This window comes from Plectropomus leopardus, chromosome 4, assembly GCF_008729295.1.
Source record: "Plectropomus leopardus isolate mb chromosome 4, YSFRI_Pleo_2.0, whole genome shotgun sequence".
In the NCBI taxonomy this organism is placed as follows: domain Eukaryota; kingdom Metazoa; phylum Chordata; class Actinopteri; order Perciformes; family Serranidae; genus Plectropomus; species Plectropomus leopardus.
In genome coordinates this window covers 24,551,505-24,576,234 of record NC_056466.1, presented here as the reverse complement: position 1 = coordinate 24,576,234, position 24,730 = coordinate 24,551,505, and the positions used below count along the sequence as shown (strand labels likewise).

The window sequence follows — 24,730 nt, the reverse complement described above, 5'->3', positions numbered from 1 at the left end:
TTTTTAGAGAGTTAATTTTAACTGTACACTTAAAATTTCTCAAACTTTGTATAGTGTTTTGTTGTTCTTACTATGTCTACACATGTGAATCATAGAAATTCAACATGCACTCCATNTTTTTAGAGAGTTAATTTTAACTGTACACTTAAAATTTCTCAAACTTTGTATAGTGTTTTGTTGTTCTTACTATGTCTACACATGTGAATCATAGAAATTCAACATGCACTCCATTGTCTGACAAAGTAGCGTGATAGTCCCTAACACATTCTTGACCTGTCATTGTAGGAAAAACTAGAGATGGCAAATTCGAAACGCTGAAACGTTTTAACACTTTTAAACCATTGCTTTGAAACATATTGAAACTTGTTTAAAACCTGTTTGTTCTACATTGCCATCTACTGGTAGAAGCTTGCATTACACACATTTATCATTCAATAGGTGTCAAATCAAATCAAACTGCTATTGATTTAGTTCTTGTAGGATATGGTAACTATTTCATATCATTATTAGCTATGTGACCCAATGACACTGGTCTTATGCTATGCTATAGTTAGTTTGTAGAACACTTCAATGGTTTCATTCATTAACAGAGACTTAATCTGTCCGGGTTTGGTACCGATCACATGATGTTTCGAAACATGTCTCGAGATATGTGCTGAAGCTGGAAGTGACGAAATGTTTTGAAACAGTTCAATCTTCGGTGTCGAAATTGCCATCTCTACTCAGCACATTTTTGAGTTGTCATCGTAGGAAAAACACAGGTATCACAAATCCCATCACTGATTGCTCTGTGCTATTCAAATGTCTTTGTAAACTGCAACAGGATGACAGTGAGCCAGCATGCACAATACCAGGAACCTTAAAACTGACTCAGCTAAATGGAATCTCACCATAATTGATTGGATTATTTACACCTGTGCTTTTCCTACAGTGACATGTCAAAATGTTGACTATGAAAAATGTGCATTGTTCAAAAGCCCCTCCCTATGTTACGCTCACACAGATGTTTTCACATGACTAATCTGACCTCCTCCCAGGACTTTGACTTCGCCTATGACAGGCTGTGCTTGACTGACATCTATTGATTTAGTTTTTTTTCCCCAATTTACTGAGGTGCAGAGGTTGAATGTGTGCCAAAAGTCCAAAAACAGCAGGCTCAGTCGTCCTTTATTTTCTGAATGAAGTGCTCAGTCAGCTGTCAGCTGTTCACATTTGCCTCCTTTGCCTTCCACTGTTGTGCCTTGTTTTGTGGGGTTAAAGGTCTCTCATTCAACCCAACACTGTCCCCACAGAAGAGGTCCTGTCTGCATGATGCGAATAAACCAAAGCTTAATGTAATATCCCCTTTGATTAGATTAGCAGTTATTCTCACATCAGTCTTTAATTGCCCTGCTACTTCTCTTCAACTTGTACAGGCCATGATTTCTCTGGTTATCTCAAATTATTACATAATACGTGATTTCAACTTTTGCTTAAAAAAAAGAGGAATGTTGTGTGAGTTCTCTTTATACATTAATGGGGAAAAAATAGAAATTACAACAAACAAACGACTGTATATATACTACAAAAATACAGGCAATATAGGAAATAATATATAGTCATTATACCACCAAAAGTAAACTGCAACAATAAGTCACCAAATTTGATTTGATGGTCTTTTGGAGGTCCAGAAAAGTAGGTTTTCTGTGGAAATATAATCATCAGAACTGGCTGTTACTTTTGTTATGTGTCATTTGAGGTGTATTAAAATAATTCACTTTTTTGTCTAACTGTTTCTATTTTAGAAACAATAGAAAAACAAGGAAACTGTAAAAAAGAAAAAATTAAAAAAGTGTTTTATTGAAAAAACGAACATATAGAAAACATCAGGTAGGGGGGGGGGCAAAAAAATCCATGGGTAGAAAAACAGGAAGTTGCGCTTTACGTAGAATTGACGTCATACGTAAATAAGTTGATCAAGCTTCTTCTGCTTACTCGCAAGGTTGTCGTCTTCTCTGCTATATTTATCTCTCGCCTCAATAATAATAACGACAATGCTGAATTTACATATTAAGTCTTGGAGATAGAGCGAGATCGACATTTTATTCGACTCACGAGGATATGTCATCTGACTTTGTAACGTAACAGAGTAAATAAAAAACCGTGTGGACAACAAACGGAGTCGAGCAGCTAACAGGGGTTAGCATCACATATCTGCACACCGTGTGCTTTTCATTCTCACTTTCTCTTCCATTTCATCTTCGTCTGTAGTCGGCCTTTGCACTCTGTCACCAACTTCAGTCCGCGGTGTCGCCAGGAGAGGATGAACTGGCTTTTCCCCCTGTCCAAAGGCTCCGGACCTCTCCCTCCTCTCAACAGCCTCCAGCAACAAAGACAGCGGCAGATCGAGTCACTCAAAGCCGCTCACCCCAGGTAACGTGGACGGCAACCGGCCCCACAAAACCAGACCCCGGTGCTGCTGATTAGCTCGTTAAACATAAGTCTGTTTTTATTCAAACTCAGAATATGCTCACAATAATGTTTTTTTATTCACTTTATTAATGTTGTTTACTGAAACATGTTTGCTGGGTTAACACACACACACAGCTGATGGTTACTTAGCATAGCTAGCCACCTGGCTCACAGTTAACGTTAGGTCAGAGCTAGTAAGCTAGGCTAACAAATACAGCTTCATTTTTCGTACATTTGTCCTTGCGACTCTGAAAATGTGTCAAAGCGATTCACGCGATTCTGCGTGAACCCACGGCCACTGGTTTGACACGCCTCGGCGTGGTCGTTGAGCTGCTAATGTTTGCTAATCTATCATCGTAGCTAACTAGCAATATGTGATTTGCCTGGGCGCTGCGTTAGCTGACTAGCTAATCAAGTGACAGTTACAGAGCCTATTTTTAGGATTGATGACACGAGTTGTAGCCCGCTGGCCCAGTCCTGTGATCATTCCGGTGTTTACCTCGCCAGAGTGTCACGCATATAGTTTTAGGAGCAGCTAGCTAATTAGATGTGGAGATTAAAGTATTAATAGCCTTTGTTTACTAAGGAGCTCAATCTCACAGACAGTTTGTTTTTATCTTAGTACTCAGTCAGACATAAATAGACAGCATTAACAGACTGTTCTCTTAGTTAATTTCTTGTCAGCCAGATGCATTAAATGACAGGAATCTCCCTCCTGATGTGAAGTGTGCCTGTGACAAAACATGCGATTACACGCAGAAGGAAACATGCTTCTCCAACAGATGTAAAGTTCGTGGGATTGCAGAAGCCATGAAGGCTAAATGTGCTGTGGTGAATGCTGTTAGTCGCATGGCAGTGACGTTAAGGAGTACATGGATGGGAGATGATAATTCACATTTTTTGTAAATTGTAAATAAAAGCATGCAGGACCAGTGCTTTTTTAACGTGTAGCCCTCTTGTTGGGCTGGCTGTTGTTAGGTATACTGTGAGGTATAGATTATTTACAAATCTGATATTAAATTTGGGACCAATATCAATACTACTAACTATTTTGTTTCTTTGCAACTGTCAAAAACCATTAAGTTATGGACTTGGCACCGAGACAAATAGATACTGGGATCAGCCCAGGGCTGGGTGTTCCAGCCTATAAATAATATTGTGTTATTTTCAAGGTTGTATGGTTTCAAACAATATTAATATCAATGCTCTGATATCTAACTTAAACTACTGTAGTTGAATAAAAGACTTAATTACTAAATATACTACTGTTACCATAAAGTTAAATAAAGTAGTCATAAAAAAGTCAAATAAAATACTGACAGGAAAAACAGTTAAATACAGTACTGTTATAATAATGTTAAATAAAGTACTCTTAAAATAAGTTATTATATAAAGTACTTTTATGACAAAATGAAATATACTACTGTAATTATAAAGTACTGTTGTAATAAAGTTAAATAAGGTGCAGTTTTACTAAAGCTAAATAAAATACAATTAAAAAAATAAATAAGTGCTGTTTTAATATAGTAAAATGATTTAAAAAATGTCGTAACTACTCATACTTGTGTTCCTGATACAGTCATTTTATAGACGCTGATGAAAACAGCCGCAATACACGGAGCACAATTGATATATTGCCCACCCGTAGATCAGCATTACAGTATATTTGCTGTCAGACTTTGTTTTGCTATGAAGTAGAGTTATCAGTTGGGAATGGGCATTAATGGCCTCTCTTTATGAATCTGTCCTTCTCCAAAGTAGCAGAATGTTCATAAACATTGATTGTAGATGCACAATACGTTTTCTAAATGTGCTGATCATGATTGCGCAAGCAGGATTACTGATTATGTTTTTTCCATTTCTCAACAGCCTTGCAGAGATCCAGAAGGATGTCGAGTACAGAATACCATTCACAGTCAACAACTCCACCATTAGTGTTAATATGTGAGTACATCTTTGTGCATACAGTCAGTGACTGACTTTGGTTGTAAAGCGCCCCCAGCGTTCCATATTTTAACAAGAACGTCAGAGAAGAAAGGCAAGAAAAGCAGGAAAGATCGCTAAGCAATCAAACAACACGTCTTATTGGTTTTCTTCCCCATAGCATGAATTGAAACTCCTTTATGCTCCTGGGAGCTGTTAGTAAAAAAAAAAAACTTCACCACATACACTCTAGTGGTACTAAGGTTTCTAATTTTCAGAACATAGAGCTTGGCTATATAGGGACAAATGTAAATTACACTACCATAATACCAGATGACAATGTTGATATACTATATCACATATTTTATAGCATGTTATTCATGCTGTGACTGTGATTTCTAAAGGCTGAATCTCTCTCTTTCCCCTAGCCTGCTGCCTCCTCAGTTCCCTCAGGAGAAGCCGGTGGTTAGTGTCTACCCCCCCGTTGGTCATCACTTAGTCGACAGCAATAATGGCACCATGATCACTAGCCCCCTCATCACTAATGTAAGTAGTTGTGTGGGCTTTCATGAGGTGTTTTTAAGAATGCTGAAGTAGTTCAAGGAGATCAAGTGGTTGGTGTTTTTCCAGATCTGCATTATAGAATATTCATGAAAGCCACCATTGGCCTGTTTGTAAGCTGGGCAGATGACAGTGCAGTACGCTAATGTGCACACAAAAACAGATGTCTGCTTTTATTTCTCTTCTCTTGTACTCTTTTCATGACTACTGACTCTTAGTGACACGATCTCTGTTGCTGTGTGTTTACAACGTTGTTATTGGTAACCACATTTGATAGTGTGCTATGTTATTAGGGCCAGTATCACTGTGGAAGCCGTATGGTGTGATGAAAGCAAAGATGTATCCAAATGATTTCAATCTCAAAACTAAAACTGGAATAAATGACTCAAAGTAAATTAGTTTCAGCAGTCGAACAGTAGGTCTTTGAAAGATGTAGGCACATGTGAGTAGAAAAGTAAAACGTGTCTCAACACAGAGGCTTTCTTCTCTCTGCGTACTCAGTCCACATTCTCTGTTTTATTAGGAAAAACATACTTTGTTTTTGTCATTTCTTGTATTCATAATTCCATTATTATGCAGGTTTTTATCTGCCCAGCATCAGTTTGACCCCTCGTCATCTCAGCCACTATCCCAATTGTCCTTGTAAGGTTCGGGGGGTGTTTAGGCCAACCCCAGCTGTCATTGGACGGAGGGCGCGGTACACCCTGGACATGTTGCCAGACTATCGCAGGGCCGACACATATAGGCAGACAACCTTTCACACTCACAGTCACACCTAAGGGCAGTTTAGAGTCACCAATCAACCTGACCTGTATGTCTTTGGACTGTGAGAGGAAGCTGGAGACCCCGGAGAGAACCCACGCAGGCACGGGGAGAACATGCAAACTCCACACAGAAGGGCCCCCGCCCATGGACTGCACCTCGCCCAAACCCGGGACCCTGCTGTGAGGCAACAGTGCTAACCACGACACCACCATGTTCAAATCCATGAATGGCGTATTCCAAAAAAATAAAACCTGATCATAACTGGGCAGCTTAACCCACCATAGTTTAAAACAGAGATAGGGGTAGAAATCTGATTACATACCAGCTACATTTAAACATTTTTGTCCAACTCTTTCCTGATTTGTTCCAATAGCCTGTAAAAGCATCAACCTGATGTATTTGTTTTCCTGCTTCTTTTCTTCCCCCTCTCTTCTCAGTTATTACAATTTATTTATTGTATTTAACTTCAAGTTAAGTATTTCCACTGTTGTTGTGTGTGTGTTGTAGTTTGGGATGCACTCAGATCTGGGTAAGGTCATTCAGAGTCTGCTGGACGAGTTTTGGAAGAGTCCTCCTGCCTTGATGTCCAGTGGTGCTGCTGGCTTTCCATAGTGAGTTTCCTCTTATATTCACGGACACTCGTCTCTCAGTACTCTCTCATTACACTTCATTACAACCAAAAGTTCAGTGTTCTGCAACCAGTATTTTTGCCATCATGTTTTTATTGGGGCAATGCAGGAAGAAAGTAGCAATAAAGATCAATTGATAATTCAAATGGGAATTTAGGGCCATTCTTTGGAACTCTGACATGTTTTTTCTTTTCCCTTTTAAAGATATTGTGTAAAACTTAATTTCTTGAAACATGTTTGAGGCTGTGTACCTTTGCATAAATAGTCACGACTAGGACAGTTCTGTACTGTGCTTTCCTCATTCCTCCTTACAATGAGGCTGGTAAATAAAATAATGACAGAAACTGACAAAGCTTGAAAAAAACATGTTTTTCTTGCCATGATCATGTGTTGTCTTTGTTATGTTTGAGTGAAGTAATTTTATTTCCCCCCACATTTCCCCAGCAGTATGTACAAGCCGTCAAGCATGGCTCCTTACCCCACCCAAGCTTACCATTACGGCCCTCGCCATGTGGGCCCCAGTCACACGCCGCCTCCTGGTCCGGGCCCAGCTCCCATGCCTCACCCAGGGGTCGATAGTGCTCATGGACCGCCTCGAGCTCCAGCCCCATATGGACTCATTTCTGACTTGCCACTGCCTGTTCCTACTGGAGACTCCCAGGTGCACTGATTATGGAAAATGTCCACAAATGTGTCGATAACATCCGTCCAAAACACACTCACTAACACAGAGGACTATAATATGAACTCTACATTTTTAGGAAATAAAGTTGATATATGCATTAAGTGTTTGTGAACAGCTTGGTATGATTGAACAAAGAGGAGCTTTCCCCAGCTTCAGTGCTTTAAAAAACAAATATCAGTTCATTGACTTAGATTTTAAAAAAAATTAGAAGGGCACTCAGAGAGCACAGACTCGTACCAAGGCCTCATGCCTTAGTGTATCTGCTTTGTGATTCAGATCTGCTCCAGAATGTAATGGTTTCTTCCTTGGCCCATGTCACCCCCCCTCTACTAAGTTTCATGAAAATTTGGTCCCATAGTTTTTCTGAAATCTTGCTGACAAACAAACAAACCAAACCACCTCGGTGGAGGTAATGACTGCTAAAAGCAAGAGGTAGAACAACATCTCAACACTGACAGTCTGACTACCCAGGATTTTCCAAGCAAAGTTTTCATTTCTAGATCTTTCACAGCAACTGATTGCTCAGTTTCAGACCGATTTAGTGACTGAAGAACGTCACTTGCTCATATTGCTGTTTTCTGTTACAGGCTGGACTGAACGGACACATGTACAAGATGCCTGATATTCCCGAGTCTTTTCCTGAACTCTGTGACTTGAAGTAAAGTATTCCCAAATATTCTCAATTTAGATTATATTTTATATTTTATTAATTGTCTAATTTTTAAGCGTGTTATAATGTGGGTTTTAGAAAAGGGAAAACATTTCTTTAGTGCCTATAATAAATCTCGTTCTGACTTCCTGCTTTAAATGTATCTGTGTCTGCCACCTCTGCTGTGTCCTCCCTAGTCTGAGCCAGCTGTCTGACATGTCTGACAACGAGGATGTGTTGCTGGAGTTCTTTGTGAGTTTGCCACAACTGAAACAGGTCACCAGTGATAAAGAAGAGCTCGTCACCAACATAGTGGACATGGCTAGTAAGTTCCTTTTTGCCGCTGCACCAAAGGTCTTTATGGTCAGTCGTAAAAGAGAATTTGAACTTGAGATTTACAAAGATTTGTGCCTCTGTTTGTCATTTTCAGAGAAAAATCTTCAGATGGAGCCACAGCTGGAGGGAAAAAGACAAGAAATGCTCTACAAGGTCAGATCTTACATCTAAGCCCTTTTGCTCCCTGTCTTAAACAGACACACAACAAACTCATGGTATTGTCCAGCAGATTGTGACTTTGTTTTTGTCCTTTGACAGTATGAACAGTTGACTCAGATGAAGTCAGCCTTTGAGACGAGGATGCAGAGACAGCATGAACTCAGTGAGGTGGGCAGCCATATCATCATACTACGGTTTGGTTGATAACAGGTTGTAAGTGCAGATTCACCTGTTTGGATTACAGCTGCTGATGTTTTTAGTTGAATTTTGACCATTTTGAGTCATTTGGGTTTTTCCTTGAATAGTAGGAGTCCCCCAGAATCTACTCATAGTCCTTTAAATTTAAGTTAAGCATTTCTGAATGGAATAAAATGCTTAGTTTTCACTCAACTGCCTCCAACATGGCAGTCGAGTTACTTAGTTTTCATTTTACAGCCAAGCAGAACATTAAAATATGTTTCTGAAAGCATTTGAGGCGAGAAACTGGCAATGCAATAACAGATCTTTATTCATATTTGATGAGCGCTGCATTTGACAGTTTGACTGCAGTTCAAGTGCAGTGACTGACATGATAGACAGCTCTGATGGAAACCCCTTGGCTCTGATTTGTTGTTTACGTTCTCATGTCGTGGATTTTTCCAAATGCTGCAAGAAGCAATATGAGGAAGCAGAGGACCGAGATTCTTTTCATTTGTCTCATTTGATACTGTGTGAATCTGTTGGCCATTTCAGCAAATATAACAGTAGTTATTTGTATATGGTTACAGCTTTAACCATAGTGCTGCTGAAGAGGCAAGAAGTCTACTTTGTTTTCACCTTGTCAAAAAAAAAAAAAAATCTATGGGAGGAAATATTATGTAGTTCAAAGACACTTCACCCAAGCATTGTTAAACATGTCTTGAAATACTGTTTTGTCTATTATCCCCCACTAGAGTTGCAGTCTTAGCACACTACAGGCACGGTTAAAAGTTGCAGCCCACCAGGCCGAGGAGGAGTCAGAGGAGACGGCTGAAAACTTCCTGGAGGGACGAACAGACATCGACGAATTCCTGACCAGCTTCATGGAGAAGAGAACGGTGAGAAGTGCTTCATCATGGAGTATGAATGTGATAACAAGTGCGTTATACAACATGTTAAGAAGAATGTGTGTTGACTGTTTTTGTGTCTTTCCACAGCTTTGCCACAGCAGAAGGGCCAAAGAGGAAAAGCTGCAACAGTCCATCAACACACATGGACAGTTTCCTACCAGCCACTAGAACACAAGGTACAACACACACACGAACAGTCATTTCAAGTCACTCAGACAGTAAATTTTGTCTTTGTTGAGGGGAACTGGTGATGCTCAGCTGACCGTTTCACAACAGGCAGCCCTCGTGGTTTCCTTCATTTTCATAAGAGAAAACTGATTTGTCATCGTCGTCTCTTCTTCTTCTTTGGTCATTAGGTTTGGTGTTTTCTCAGCCAACTGCTGCCAACTAAATGGAAAAAGACATTTGATGGGACGAAAAGCACACAGAGTCAACTATGGGCACTTTGGAGAAATAAGAAGGCGATGATAGCAAAGATGGCCAAAAAAACAAAACAAAGAAGCCCACTGTGCCCGCATCTGAGCTAAAAATACTGTTCAAGTTGAAATTGTGACAGCAAGATGGAGAAGCTATTGGATCACCACAAGAGGCCACAACAGGAAGAAAGAGTAACACACGCATCGCTTTTCCAAAAACATTACTAGGGATTGACAACACTGTGGATAATTTCTGTTGCACATACAGTTTGTCCAGTTTTGACTTGACAGTGATGAAAGTTTATTTCCTGGGTTTATGTCACTTTGCTCAATAAGAGCAACATCTGCACCCGATCAGAGTGGATGGTGATTGTTTAGGTCAGGACTCCCAATTTTACTTTTTTCCATGCAGTGAGAAAGTAAATGTAACTTTAAAATGATTGTTAAAATGCTAATGTTGGTGTCTGTACTTACCATCTGAGATCATTGTTAAAGTCCCTGCTTAATTTTTGGAGAAAGGTCCTACTGGACAGACAGGACAACAACCTTTGCATTGCAAATCTACTGTTTACATTGAGCTGCTTGTTCCAGACATTTACACGAAACTCAGCAGTGGCACTTCAACTAGTAAAGATAATCTGTCGAATGCATTCCCAATTTGTAACATAACATGACAAATTTGGGATCCTCCAACAAAAAAAAAACAAAAAAAATGAAGCAAGGACGGGGCAGTGTTGTCAGCAGAGCTTAAGATTTAAACAACATATGAATTTCAGACAGTGGCTGATTCTTATTCAAGTTGTTGGGTTTCCCCCTAAAGTGGGCTTCTACTGGGTTCTCCTGCATGGACAGTATATTACATAGAGCGATATCAGTCAGTAGACCCCAACTTTGAGAAGCAGGCTGAAGTCTGACATGGAAGCTAAGCAATGAACTGCTGTGGATGGGTCAGCAACAAAACAGATTTTAGCCAACTAAAAAAAATACCAGTTTTATATATCAGTTGTAGTGTATGCTATATTTAGAATATTTTCACTGCTTTACCTTCGTGTCAGACAGTGATTTCCAACAGGAAAATGAAGCTGTTGTAACGCTCTCTTCAAAGCCAAACTCCATTGAGAAAAACAGTGATTTAACATTGCTGATCACACCAGCTGCTGGTCTTCTAGTGCTTAAAACGGTTAATTTGTTTCTATTATTGTGTGACTTTGGGGTTTAAAGGGGTGATGTTTGGATTAACCAAAGTCACACAGTAACACAAACTAACCAACTGATCGAAGCAGCAGTACACCAGCAGCTCCTGTGTTCAGCAAACAAAAAATGACTGTTTTTTTACAGTGAAGTCTGGTGGCTTTGATAAGAGCATAGATGCCTGTTGGAACAGGCTGTCTGACAGAAAGGTAAAGTGGTGAAAACACTCTCTATACAGCGTACATTTAAACTGATTTGAACTTTTTTTTTTTTTTTTTTTTAGGTGGCTAAGATACGTTTCGTGGCTGACCCCTCCACAGCAATACATTGATTAAATTTTTGTGTCGGACTCTAGCCTGCTTCTCCAAACTGGGGGCCTGCCAACTCTCCTATTTGTGATACACTGTCCATGGATAAGTGCGCCATACGACCCCATTTCAAAAATCAGAACTATCCCTTTAAGTAATGTCTTGAACGCAGCCTCGGTATCAGTGTGTTTACACAATTATTTTATCATTCGATTACACTTTCCAAAGCACTTCTCTCATTCTCGTAATGTCAACACCGTAAATCAAACGCAACGCAATCCATATAACAAGCGTGCGTCCTGGTCAGTTTTTTGAATTGCAGTATTAGGTTTGTGGGGTTCATAATAATACATGTTAACACGAACTATTACAGACACTGAACAGTTTAACAAACACGTTATGTTAACTGAAGTTATCTGAAAATCAGAGAACAGTAAAACATACAAACGGTTGAATCACACCTTCACCTTAATTCTGTGCGTTTTTACACAAATTGAGTTATTTGTGTACTTGTAAACACACTGATCACGATGAGCACTGTTATGATAACCTGACTTTTTTTTGGACACCTTTTTTCAACTTGAAATTTGTGGTGAAGAGCCTCAGAAGATTTGGGATAAAGTTGAGGAGTATTAGGTTAAATGCTGCAGTAAACCTCGATGACATTGGATACTGTATTTAAATGTTAATAATAGGCTTTATTGTAATCAAAGACTCAGACACCTTGTATTATATGTTCTTATTTAATTTGTTAGAGTAATAAAGCATTTAGAATAAATCTTGTTTGCTTTACTTGCTGTTTGACAGTCATCATCAGCACTCTGAGCTTGTTGGGCACCATTGAATCATTAATAAGATCATAACAGGAATGGTGTCATACTGGATGCATTTACATCTTTATAGACTTTAATTTATTACACGTCACAAAAGGCCTTAATGTTCAGTTATATATGTTTTACAAGATATTAGGTGATACCATAAAGTAATCATGGAGGATATTTTTCCTTTAATATGGAAAATTGATCATTACAGTTGTATTATACTTGTTCTCATCAGCATTTTATTATCTACCGTATGTCTGAGCTCCATATATTCTACTCACTACACACAGCTGTGTCAGGTTAACTACAGGCAGGAGCTGCAGAGGCGCACATGCACACAGGGCTGATGGGAAAATTTTCCTGCTCAGCAGGTTTTATTGTTGTATGGAAAATTAAGACAATGCATCAGCAGCCACAGAGCCTGAACTCAGCAACCTAACCAAACTAACACGTAATCTTTCCAGACTACTGTCAGAGACTGTATGAGTCCTGATGGTCTCAGCTGTGACTAACCTCTGTGTTAACATGACATCATCGCTACTCTCTTTGCATACATTCATACTTTTTGAGTTCATTTACTAAAGGACTGTTTGGTCATGAGGTGAATTTTAGGAAGTTTAGGAGGATGAATTCACAAATTCATCCTCCTAAACTCATCATGATGGGAATTCAAGCAGTGAAATCTTACACGCAGAGTGAGAAATACAAAATCACAAAGAAAACCAGTCAGAAATGCTAGATATTTCCCACTTCTGTTGGTAAACCATATAAATACCATTGTGGTAATATATTAAATGTCCAACGTCTTCCATGTCTCATTCAACATCTGATGTAGATAACTTTTTTAGTGGACCAAAAAAAAACAAAACAAAAAACAAACTGCCATGTTTTATATTACAATAACCATTTGGGCAATATAAAACTGAGCTTATTCAATTTTGGTCTTAAGCTTTATTGTAAGTGGTATTGAGAAAAAAAAGAGTCTTAAAAAGTCTTAAATCTAACTTGGCAGGAAGGACCCTGCAGGAACCTTGTTTTGGAGCACTGTAACAACAAATCGAATAACAATTGTCAAGATGTTAAATTTACATTGCTGTGAATATAAGTATGGGTGAAATTCAGCTTACAACACCGATATGCTGTTCAGTGTAAGGAGAGATATTGAGATATTCAGTATTTTTGTTGTCTCTCTACGGTGCACGTGATCTTCACTCCGAAGGTGTAGGTGGCGGCAATTCACGTGCCAATAACCGGAAGTCGGCAGAGAGAAGAAGAAGAAGAACGAGCCGGAAAAACAACACAGGAGGCGCGCGCTGCTGAAAATTAACAAGCTGGAAAACTTTCGCACGAGTTGTCTTTATTCGAGGACCTTTTTATCACCTAAATATTCAAAGTTTGGGCCGCTGTAGGGCTTAATAACCGGGGTCGGCCGTTAACCGACTAAATCCTCACCTTGGCACAGGTTAGTAAACGGTTAACGGTTAACGTTTGGTTAGCACTGTAGAGGTGCTGAAACACCTGTTAGCTGGACAAGTTAACGTACCAATACAACTCCGTAGTTAAAGAAGGCATTTATTGCTGTTTACGCTCTTGGAAGTTATTTTATTATTATTCACGTCAATATGAAGCTATAAACCAGATTAGATGGATTTATTTGACAACCATAATATACACATAAAGCTGCTTCAATTGAAGACAACAGTTTGCAACGTAAATACTGTGAAACTCAGTTAGCCACCAATGTAGCCATTTTTCATGCTCCTAATTTAAACAGTCATCTAATGAGTTTATGTTAAAGCTACTGATTTAATCTAATTTTAACTTTTTATTCGTTATTTTTTTTATGTTGGTAGCTGACACCGAAATGATGACTCCTTCATGTGGGGTTTGTTTTCTCTTTTCATGTAATAACGATGTGATTGCTACGTTTAACCCTTTAAAACCTGGGTAAATTGGCTTGATTTCTTTCAAAAACATTGGAAGAAGGCAATGAGCAACTCAATGAGAAATGACCCAGAAATAAGCAAGAAACTATTAGGAAAAAAAGCACAAGAAAATTACCTCAAAATTAACACACACACAAAAATCCAAACAAACAAAACAAGAAAAGTAAAAACAAAGAAATGACCCAAAAATAAGTAAAACATTAATTCTACAAAATGATTTTAAATTTTTAATTATTGTAATCATAAATATATTGTTGTGCTGTGGAGAGTTTTCCCCAGCTTTTTAAAAATTATTTTCTAAAACTTCTAAATTCTTGCAATTGGTGGGACTTTACTTGCCGAGTAGCTCTTTGCCTTTTCACCATGTTTTTGAAAGAAATCTAACCGGTTTGCTCAGGTTTCAAAGGTTTAAACACTGCGTCTGAATGCAGCACAATGTCAGACCAGGTTTCAAAGGGTTAACAGTGCTTTACTTTAATGACAGTTTCCCCATATATTGTAGGGTAAAGACTGTATATGTGTTGCGTGTGTCTAGATCAGTCCAGAGACATGTCACGACAGATGGGAGACAGCCATCGACGGTTCCTACAGACCATGATGGCCAATGGCATCGTTGATGAACAAGGGGCGAAGAAACTCTATCAATATTGTTGTGAAACCCACAACAGTAAGTACTTTTATTTACGTAACAGTTACTAATCCAGAGTAAGTCAAGAGTTCACCTCTGTATTAGAAAACAGGATTTTTTTCAGAGCCTTAATCACAAGAACAGAATTAAGCCTCCAAACAGAGGTCTTTTGTCTGTTTTGATCATGATGTTCAACTCAGTGTGTCCATTGTCTTTTACATTGACTATTTTAACGGTTTATAAACCTCATGAACACTACTTTCTGGGACTTAGCTTTTGGGAAAAATAAATTACCTTATAATTGAAGTAGACAGACATTGGAATCTCCATGATACAGGAATATAAAGCATGGACTTAAAGAAATAAAAATCACAGGCAATAGATTTGGACAATTTCCTAAAAAGAAGTAAGTTTTTTACCATAACTATTTACACATGGGCCCTCATTTGTCTACAGTGTGTACACACAGATGTGTGCGTGATGAGTGCGTAAGACCATTCCCACAAAGTGTGATATTTATCAACTTGAACTTATATTTAGGAATGTGTGTAAATAGATGCACAGCTCTGACCATGCTTACATACAGAATCTAGTAGAATAGTGAAACTACAAATAGAAAGCATTACAATTGTCAAAGCGTACATTAAGCTATCATGACAACAACAGATGTTCCATTTTTCCTTTCATCAATATACACTCAATTATTTTTTTTTCTAATTTGAAACAGATAAGTTACCCAATTAGTGTCAAAACTTTCAAACGACATCTGTGACAGGCATTTGAAATTTAGTGCCATGTCTCATCTTCGGGTTTGAGAAGATTTGGCAAACCATGCGCTCTGCAGGAAGCGCGTTTTCAAAGAGTGCACAGAACCGGCCGAAATCAAACCGGGATTTCACGCCATCACCCGATTTCCGGACCCAATTGGAGCTGTAGACTCTACCCACATTGCAATAAAAATGCCGTCAAGCAACACATTTAAATATGTCAACACAAAGGGGTTTCATTCAGTAAATATGCAGATAACTTGTGATGCAGATTTGTCTCTGTTAATTTGCTCTCTTTCTAATTATTCTGGTGAGGAAAAAAACAAAACACATTAATGTTTCCTTACAATATATATGTTTAATAACTGTTGATAACTACAGATTTTTTTGGACTTCTGCACATTTTTAATGTTATTTGTAAGACAGAATTTAAACCTTTTACATGTGTTGATAAATAAGGGGCCCTGGACCTCAAATTGCAAGGATTTGCCAGAGTTTTGGGTGTACTGATTTTCATGAGGGTCCCTCTAACATTAACCTGTGTCACTACCTTTGAGGAGAGAGGAGCAGTAAATCGATGAGTTACAGATTTGTTCTCTTTATAATAACAAACTTGGCTACTCGTTGTCTTATTTTGCAGCACAGCACACCCCTGACAAACTGGATGATTTCATTGATACCATCAACTCAAAGCTCCAGCCCATGTTCATGCAGATTAGAAAAGGGATGTCTGAAGACAACGGTCACCAGTACTACGCCTTGGTTAGTGAGTTTAATTCCTTTACGGGGCCTTTTATTTTCAGACCTGTTTTCCTTAATCAGTAACTTTTTAATAGTCAAGAGAGCTTTGGCGTGTGAGTTGTGCCACAGGAGCAGAACCTGTACACAGGAATTTCTGCTAGCCTTTGCTGCATGTTCTGCAAAATCAAACATGCACAAAGACTCAGTTTCAGAAAAGAAAACTAATAATTATCCTCAGATTTTGCTACAGTATCTGGCCAATTAAAATAGTTTAGATCTAAAAACAAATGTGAAAGTCTGTTGCTTCAGCTCACCATTTTTTTTTTTTTTTTTTTTATACAAGAAGCTGCTGTAAAATGACTGCGGCTTCTGTTTGAGAACCACATTACGATCATTCATCAATAATTGTTTCTTACTTACTCCAGGATTAAGGGTCACTGAATCAGATTACAGGCAAACATTCATTTTGAGTAGCTGTTAAGTAGGAGGTTAAAGATTCATGGAATTTGAAAAATGGTTTCTAATAGATGAACAGATTTATGCACCTTGTAATGTCAAAAGAAAGCTGCCAGCATTAATAAATATGTTAAACCAATAGGAAGCGCTGTTAATCTCTGTTCTACTTCACTTCTGTGCAGGTGAACATGACAGAGACTGATGTCACCAGGATGTCCTCAGACTATGCTGACAATGAGTTGGAGCTGTTCAGGAAAACGGTGAGTTAAATTCACAAAGAAATCCGCTCTTAAATATTTTTCTACACACTGTCATCCAAATACTTCTTCATCACAGTTGCTGCACATGTTTTAAAAGGCGGGACTATAATGTAAATAAAACCTGAAAAATGAATTGTCTGTCAAGCTCTATTTTAAATCAATATCATTTTAAGTTTAGACTGTATTTGAATATTTCCACTGCTGATCGATGCAGTGATAGAGCAGCAGTAACTCCACCGTTCAGCTGAGTTTTTCTTCGAGTGCCGTGATTTTGTTACCGCATACGAGCTGAAGAGAATCTACATACCTGAATGTATGACAGGTGTGTCCGCTGAGGAAGCTTTTTATTTTATTTGTCTGATTGTTTCTCTTATGTGGCATCGATAGACAAAGAGAGAAACTTCCGCACACTGTCCTGCTTACTGCTGACAGTAACAAACCTGATAAACCTGATAAACTTTGTTTAACTTTTATTCATTCAAACGATGATGGCGGTTAGGAACTTAATCCCACAGTAGTACAGCAGTCTTATAATAAAATTGACCTTGATATCTCATACCACACGTCAACATTAAAAAATAAAATAAAATCAGACTTTCACTACCCAAAGTATAACCTCACTGCAATTAGGAAAAGTAGCAAGCAGACAAAGTAGAGTGGCAGTTTGTTTAGTGAATCTTTAGTTGGAACGTCTGATTTTAGTGCAGGGGAAAATGTTCAGATGTTTCTGCAATGCCTCCTTCGTTGTGCAAAGTATGCCGTGACTAAACAATGCGATTGTCATCCAGATGGACCTGATCGTGGGCTCTGAGAATGGCAAGGCCTCCTCCACTGATATTCTGAACAGCGCCGACACCCTGACCAGCAAAAAGCTGAAGAAGAGCGAGACAGAGCACCTCTTGAGCCGCCTGGTGCAGGACAAATGGCTCAGTGAGGTAAAACACAGTGACTCCACCAGGATGTTAAAATCACGTTAAGGTGATATTCTCTTTACCCCATTTTCTTCAAACTGTTAAGACTTTTTGTGTCGGGAGGAAACTGTGTTTTTTAAGTTGGGGACACTTTGATAAAATGTTCCAACTTAAACAGGATATGTTTTAGTTAAAGGTGCAATGTATGAAATTCGGAGTCCAGGCTCCGATTGCCTGCTCACATTTCTCACATTTCTCTCACATTTGACATTACAAGCAGACATGGAGGTGGCTGAGCCGAAATGGCAGATGCAGTCAATCAATTTAAAAGTACTAAAGGTGCTAACACCACTAACAGTGCTAACAAAGGCAACTTTATAAATTTTGATGATGCCAATCATCAACTGGCTGAGTTAACTGACTCTTACTGATCCCTGTTGGGAAATTAGGTGACAATGAAAAGTTTCGAGATTCACAGGGGTGAAAAATACAAGGTATTATTTAAGATTGATGAATAACAAGTGTATAAAAGGTCATAATAGAAATAAACAATACCATTTTAATAAATATGCTATCATGACAATAGCTGTGAAAGATTTAAAGTTCATATTCCCAAAACTAGACTTTGCTGCTCAAATCGTGTGAGCAGTAATAAGTAAAACAATTTGTCATGGCACATTTATAATCTATCTTTATTTTAAAAAGAAATTTTAAATACAATCATATTCAATATAGACTCCACTAACCAGATGGAATCTGATTAGTGTCTTTGCTGCAGTATTTAAGCACTTCTTGCTCCCATTTTGTTGGGTTATTCGGTTTGTGATTCGTTTCTGTTCACCGATGTAGAAACGGGGTGAATACACGTTGTCCACCAGATGTATTATAGAGATGGAGCCATACATTCGCACAATGTATCAGGAGCAAGTCAAAGTGTGCCACATCTGTCGCAACATCGCTTTCCAGGTAAATGTTTTCTTTTGTGTCTCTTACATGTATAAACAGTATACGCTCTGTTAATTACCTGAATCGAGTTAATTAGAATCAGTTCTGTCATTTAGAATCTCTCATTAAAATTCCATCGATCAGATAGAAATGTTCCTCCTCACTGCTGAGAGCTGTTTTTTATTTGAAGGCAGCCTTCTGTAGTCACATGTTTATATTCACAGTTAGGACATAGATCCTTAAAGAGACATAAGAATCTGAGGAACAAACGTAATGATAATTGCAGTGTAACTAAGCAAACTACTTGGCAAGTCAAAGACTTGCTCTTGAGTCACCGCATAAATATGAATGAACAATAATTAACTTTTTTTAATTATGTGATTTTATGTAGGTAGTGGTGATGTGTCCTGGTGCTTTTTATTTTTGTCAGTTTGCATTTTCTGCGTCACTTTGAGTTGTTCTTTGCATTGTATTTACATTAAAGTGATCACTTTTGCATCCGTACAGCTAATGTGTGACAAACCTGATCTTTATAAAATGACTTTTCTCACAGTATTTTTCTGATCAGATTTTTTTTCTTTTCAGTGCCAAATTTGTGAGAATCCTACATGTGGCATAAAAATACACAACCCATGTGTGGCCAGATACTTTAAAGGACGAGCAGAGCCGCGGTGCCCAGCTTGTGAAGACTTTTGGCCACATGAAATCCCCGGTATGTATGTATTTATATAGAAGTTGTTTAAACACATATTTGACCTACAGTACTTACATAGATGCTTATTTTAAAGTTCTGCATACATTTACCTCAAACTGTCTAAAAAAAACAGAACAAAACAAACAAACAAACAAACAAACATTGAAAAGGGCACCTTCCAGATCCATTCTTGGGTTGTTTTGCTTTTAAAAATCAGATTTTGCCCTTTTGTGTTTGGTATTTTATGGAAAATAATTGTACATTTGGAATTTTGTTTTTATCTATATAAAATGAATTCATGAAAAATTCCATTTAAAAATGTTGACATCAGTCTTTTTTTATCTGACCTTGAAAAATTACATACTACACCAGGCTTCATTTAAATGTATTAATAAACTATTAGAAGGGAAATGAATAAATGTATGAATGACAAGTGACTAGAACGAGAAAATACTGTCTCCTTGTATGTTTTAAATATTTTTTTACCGTTTATTACAGAAGTCAGACGGCCCCAGTCTCAGTCAAGAAGATGAGGACTTTAACATCAAATTTGTTTTTGTTTGGTCATTTTTTTGTGTACTTTTAATATAATTTGTACTAAACCTTTAACTGTTAATATAATTCTTTTTCAGAGTTTTTATTCTTTACATAAAAAAATATTTGTTCAAGTGTTTATTTAAACAAAATCATTATCAAACAACCACCTGAATATTTTTTTCCAACCTTTGGAAACGTTTTGTCATTTCCTTCTGGATTGTTCCCTTCTTTGTGACACTTGAAGCTCTGTTATTAAGAACATAATAAAACCTCTCAAAATGTAATGTTAAGACATTTATTTAATTTTATCTCTGCATAACTTGCAGCTTTCTTCCACCTTGATGCCATAATAAAAGAATAGCGTTATTTTTTCTATCAAACAAGGGAAGACATAAATATCAAAGTGCAGTGAAACATATTTCTTAAAACGGATGTAATTTTGACATTAGTTTTGCATTGCTGCTGAATCCTCACATGTATAATTCATGTTAATTTGATAATCCAGTTTAAGATGAATTGCTGAAATGTTGATGAAACATGTTTTAACCCAGCATCCGCCTTTCCCTGAACACTCGAAACAATTTAAGGTGATGCAGGTAGGCAACTCTGCTCACAGTAAGAGCTATAACTTTCTTTTTCTTCAAAATATAACCATCTAGATCAAAATAACAGTTTTAGAGTCCAATTGAAAATGTCTTCTATTATCTTTAAATCACATATTTGTCGCAAAGTCTTTGTGCAATAGCAATGCTGAAAGCGGAGCATAACAAGTGTAGAAAGATTCTGCTTTTGGAGCCAGTCAGGCTCACTCTGTTAGGGTCGATATAGCTTCATAACTAAAGGCATACAATGTTCTGTATCAGTTAAATATACTGCATGTTTTTATTGTTTGTGTTTGAGAAAGGGCTGCATGCAAAAATTGAAGTCTAGTACAATAAATATCACACCAGGTCAGGTCTGCAACTTATCAAGTAAAAGTTTGGTCTATAAAATGTAAAAATAGCCAAACATGCCCATTACACTTTTCTCAAGCCAAGGTGATATTTTTAAATCCCCTTTTTTGCTTTACCAACCCAAATATATTCAGTAAAGTACTATAATGTAAAACAAAGAAAAGAAGAAAATTACCATATTTAAGAGGCTGAAACTTAAAAAAGGTGGCATTAATACTTGATAAATAATGACATAGACAACGCATTATTACTATTTCACTACTGTCACATATCACTATATCTGTCACATTTTTGCTACACTTTCATTTGCCAGGTGATTCAGGTCATAAAAAGAGTGTGTACAGACTGACTTTAAAGTATATTTGCCTGCGAGGTGCCCTGCTCAAGTATCTTTAGGGAGACAATTAACTTGATGGCTTTCCTAAACCACGGATAGAAAAATGCATATATGATTGGGTTCAAACAAGAATTGAAATACAACAGCCAGGACACAATGGCCCAAGATGATGCACTGTTTGAGATATCTTGTCCTGCGAGAGAGGGATAGTAATATGGACAGAAACTCATCAAAAACACCAGTATGACAATACCCAGAGTTCCGGCTGCTTTTCTCTCTGATTTCTTTGCAGCGACTCTTCTGGTTGCGACAGCTGTAATATGAGACTGCATAGCACGAGCCTGAGACACTGCAACAATAAACACTCTCATGTACAGAATGAGGATGACTGAGCAGGGGCCGATGAACGTGAACACAAGGTCGACAGTTCCAGACACATAGTTAATCACCACCATACACTCCCCGTAGCAGGAGTTATGTCTGGCTGGCTGCCTGAGATGGTCCTTTAAAATGAGCCCGTTGTAGAGCAATGAGCAGGCCCAGCACAAACACACAGACACCTCAACTCTGCTGCGAGTGATTTTGTTGAGGTACTGCAGAGGATAACAAATAGCGACAAAGCGATCAATCGATATAAGCACCATGTTCCCCACAGAGGCTGAGGTGAGGGTGAAGCCTATAATGTAAGACAGAGCGCACATGAGATCGCCCAAAAACCAGCACGTTTCTATAAATCGCACTGTTTCCACCGGCATAACCACCAGCCCAACAAGGAGGTCTGAGATGGCCAGGGAGAGCAGGAGCAGGTTGGTGGGTGTGTGAAGCTGTCGGAAGTGCGAGATGGAGATAATAACCAGCAGGTTGAGAGCCACAGTGAACACAGTAATGGAGGAAAATAGTGTGTAGAGGAGGATGGCCTCAAAGCGAGGACGCATCAAACCCCTGCAGGACGTGTTCTGGAGCTGAGGGTAGCAGAGCTCGACATCCATCACCCTGCACTGAGTAAAGGTGATGACCTGAACCTGCTGAGCTCAAGCAGCGCTCTAATCGTACATGACAGTGCAGCTCACTTTTCTCTGATGGCACTCCTTAACTCCTCAGTCATTCTCATCACTGTCTGCTAGGCCAATAGGCTGCTTTTGTCAGGTTATTCATTGTAGCTGTTGTTTCTCCTCATCCCTCTTCCTCCGCATCTTTCCCTTGCTAATTCCACCCTCCCATTTTCTTTTTTTTTTGCACTGTTACATGATGCAACATGTTAGTTTCATGCAACTGATGGAAAACTTTTCTCTTAACTGTAAATCTTGTCTAAGTTTTGTGAAAGCCACATTAAGCCCCTGTAATAGCAATAGCTAGGTTTCCAAAAGCAAATTGAAAAGGCAACTGTGTGTCACTGAGAGGAAGGTTCTGACTTTTATTTGTACCTGCACACAAAACAGCATTCCCGAGTATCCACTGCCTCAGGAATCTATATTTTATATTGAGCAACCTACAGGTACAGTGTGGCCAGATAGGCTGCTGGTTTGTTGGTCACCGAAGCAAAAACCCAAGTATTAGTCAACTTTAGGAAATGCCATGGGGAAGGCCCAAGACATTGTTTGGCTTCCTCGGCTGAGGCGCTTCTTCAGTGTAAATGGAGGTCAGGGAAAGCACTTGAAGTCAGCATTTCCAAGTCTGAGGCCATGGTTCTCTGCCAGAAAACAACACAGTGGTTTACCCCACATGAAGGAGTTCAAATAAGTGGGTCTTGTTCATTAATGAGGGTATAATAATAAGTGTGAGATCAACAGGTGGATTGGTGCAGGATTGGCAGTAATGGGGGCATTGTATTGGGCTGTTGTGGTGAAGAGGGAGATAAGCTGGAAGGCAAAGCTTTTGGTTTACCAGTCGATGTATGTTACAACCCTCAGTTATGGTCATGAGCTTTCGGCAGTGACCCGAAAAATAATATCATGGATACAAAAGCTGGTAAGGAACCCTGTAATCAACCTAGAACTCACTAGAGAGAATACATAACTCATGTGGCTTAAGAGCACCTCAGGATCGTTCAGGAGGAGCAGGGAAACATTGCTCGGGTGAGAAGCACGTGGACTACTTTGCTTAGCCTGACCAATGCAACTTGGCCCCAGATAAGCAGTAGAAAATAGTTGCATGATGGGAAAGGATTATTGTGAATTTAACTAATTATAATTTGAAGCCTTGGATTTCATAGTCTGCATTTTAGTACCTGAATATAACACTTCTGTCAGAGCAAGGAGCAATTTGGGGTTAACTGTTTTGCTCAATGACTCTTTGACATGCAGACAGGACCAAGATGTTAACCATGCAATGAATGGATGATCCATTCTACCTCCTAAACCACAGCTGAGATGGGCATTAATCCATCAAAGACATCTTGGATTGTCAAGGCTCTGCTTGCTCTTCTCTTACATTTGGTTTGACAAAGAACTAGTGGCAGATTCCCCTGTTGTCACAGTCCACATTTTCTAGTCAAACTCCAAGGCGTAGGACAATTCAACTTGACTTCACCTTCAAGTAGTTTGGAGCTCTGGCTAATTTTTAGTACTTCATAGATTGGGTCCTGCATCCTCATCCTGCGTATGTTGCTGCCTCAAGGTTAGCCATGATTGCCCTAAAATAGATAGGAGGTGGTTAATAGGTTTGACAGCGTCTATTATCACAACATCTTTAGGTTTTGCTGACCTGACCTCAGATGCAAGGGAGCCTTAAGCTATAGTCCACAATGCCCCTAACTTTTCCCTTTTGTGTCTCAGCTGCATTGGACAGAGGTCTCAGTGAACCAAATTTGTTCTGAGAAATGGGGGAGTTGATAGCTCAGTAGTCTACATTAGTTGGACTTTCACTTCCCAGCAGCAGTTTTACAGCGCTGTTTGAAAGGACTGTCGGGGTGTTTTTTTAGTGTTTTTGTTTGGACCACCCACTGACTTCAAGATGGTCCACAGCTCTCGCACAAAGATTGTTTAGGCAGTGTGAGCGGACGTAAGCTGGCGGGGTCAGCAGAGGTAACAGTGACTTTGCCCAGTCACAGCAGCAAGTCATTAGTAATCAGGGCGACTATCTATTTATCTGTTTGCAGATGCTGTGGCCTCAGGACCTTGATGAGACATCAAGGAAGTCAATCCAGAACGATTGTGACTTGATAGCAGTTAATTTGGTTAGGATCTTGAGTTCAGTTCTGTTCACAGCATTTCCCCATAATCTCAGTGTGTTTGCTTCTGCAGCTGTGTGTGCTAGCGTTCTGACATGTCACAGTAGGAAAAGCACAGGTGTAAATAACAACATTAACGATGGTTAAATTTAATTTGTCCAGTTCAGTGTCAAGGTCCTGGTCTCATACAGGATGACTCACTATCGCTCGGTCACGGAGCCATCGTCAGTCTTTATTAGTAACACTTTGTTTTTACAAACAACTACATTCGTGTCCGCTACAGTCATCCCCTTGAGGTCATGGCTCATGCGTTGCATCATGTGTTGTTGTTCAGATTTGTTTATTAACACCTATGATTGGAATTCACCTGTGGTTTAATGTGTTGTCAGACATTATTACAAGGT

The 24,730-nt window shown here is 38.8% G+C and overlaps 3 protein-coding genes across 4 annotated transcripts; 2 read left to right on the top strand and 1 right to left on the bottom strand.

Moving 5' to 3' along the window:
• The first annotated feature begins 1,932 nt into the window (after positions 1–1,932).
• Positions 1,933–10,265, top strand: vps37a (VPS37A subunit of ESCRT-I). 2 transcript variants are annotated; one of them, XM_042485896.1, is made up of 13 exons: positions 1,933–1,981; positions 2,251–2,412; positions 4,321–4,395; positions 4,803–4,920; positions 6,208–6,311; positions 6,774–6,990; positions 7,602–7,672; positions 7,861–7,988; positions 8,094–8,152; positions 8,258–8,326; positions 9,091–9,234; positions 9,334–9,422; positions 9,603–10,265. In XM_042485896.1, exons 2-12 carry the CDS (start codon positions 2,303–2,305, stop codon positions 9,412–9,414), a joined length of 1,176 nt encoding a protein of 391 aa, XP_042341830.1. In that variant the 5' UTR covers positions 1,933–1,981; positions 2,251–2,302; the 3' UTR covers positions 9,415–9,422; positions 9,603–10,265. The 2 variants fall into 2 exon arrangements, with proteins under 2 accessions (XP_042341830.1, XP_042341831.1); XM_042485897.1 differs by lacking the exon at positions 1,933–1,981 and having other exon boundaries at positions 1,988–2,412; positions 6,777–6,990.
• Positions 10,266–13,258: 2,993 nt separating this feature from the next.
• On the top strand, positions 13,259–20,151 carry nsmce1 (NSE1 homolog, SMC5-SMC6 complex component). The gene is made up of 8 exons (XM_042485493.1): positions 13,259–13,444; positions 14,464–14,595; positions 15,964–16,085; positions 16,703–16,780; positions 17,569–17,715; positions 18,541–18,657; positions 19,222–19,348; positions 19,829–20,151. Exons 2-8 carry the CDS (start codon positions 14,478–14,480, stop codon positions 19,861–19,863), a joined length of 744 nt encoding a protein of 247 aa, XP_042341427.1. The 5' UTR covers positions 13,259–13,444; positions 14,464–14,477; the 3' UTR covers positions 19,864–20,151.
• A 1,020-nt stretch (positions 20,152–21,171) lies between these two features.
• On the bottom strand, positions 21,172–22,146 carry LOC121942321 (trace amine-associated receptor 13c-like). Its single transcript, XM_042485492.1, has one exon. It carries the CDS (start codon positions 22,144–22,146, stop codon positions 21,172–21,174), a length of 975 nt encoding a protein of 324 aa, XP_042341426.1.
• Positions 22,147–24,730: the final 2,584 nt, after the last annotated feature.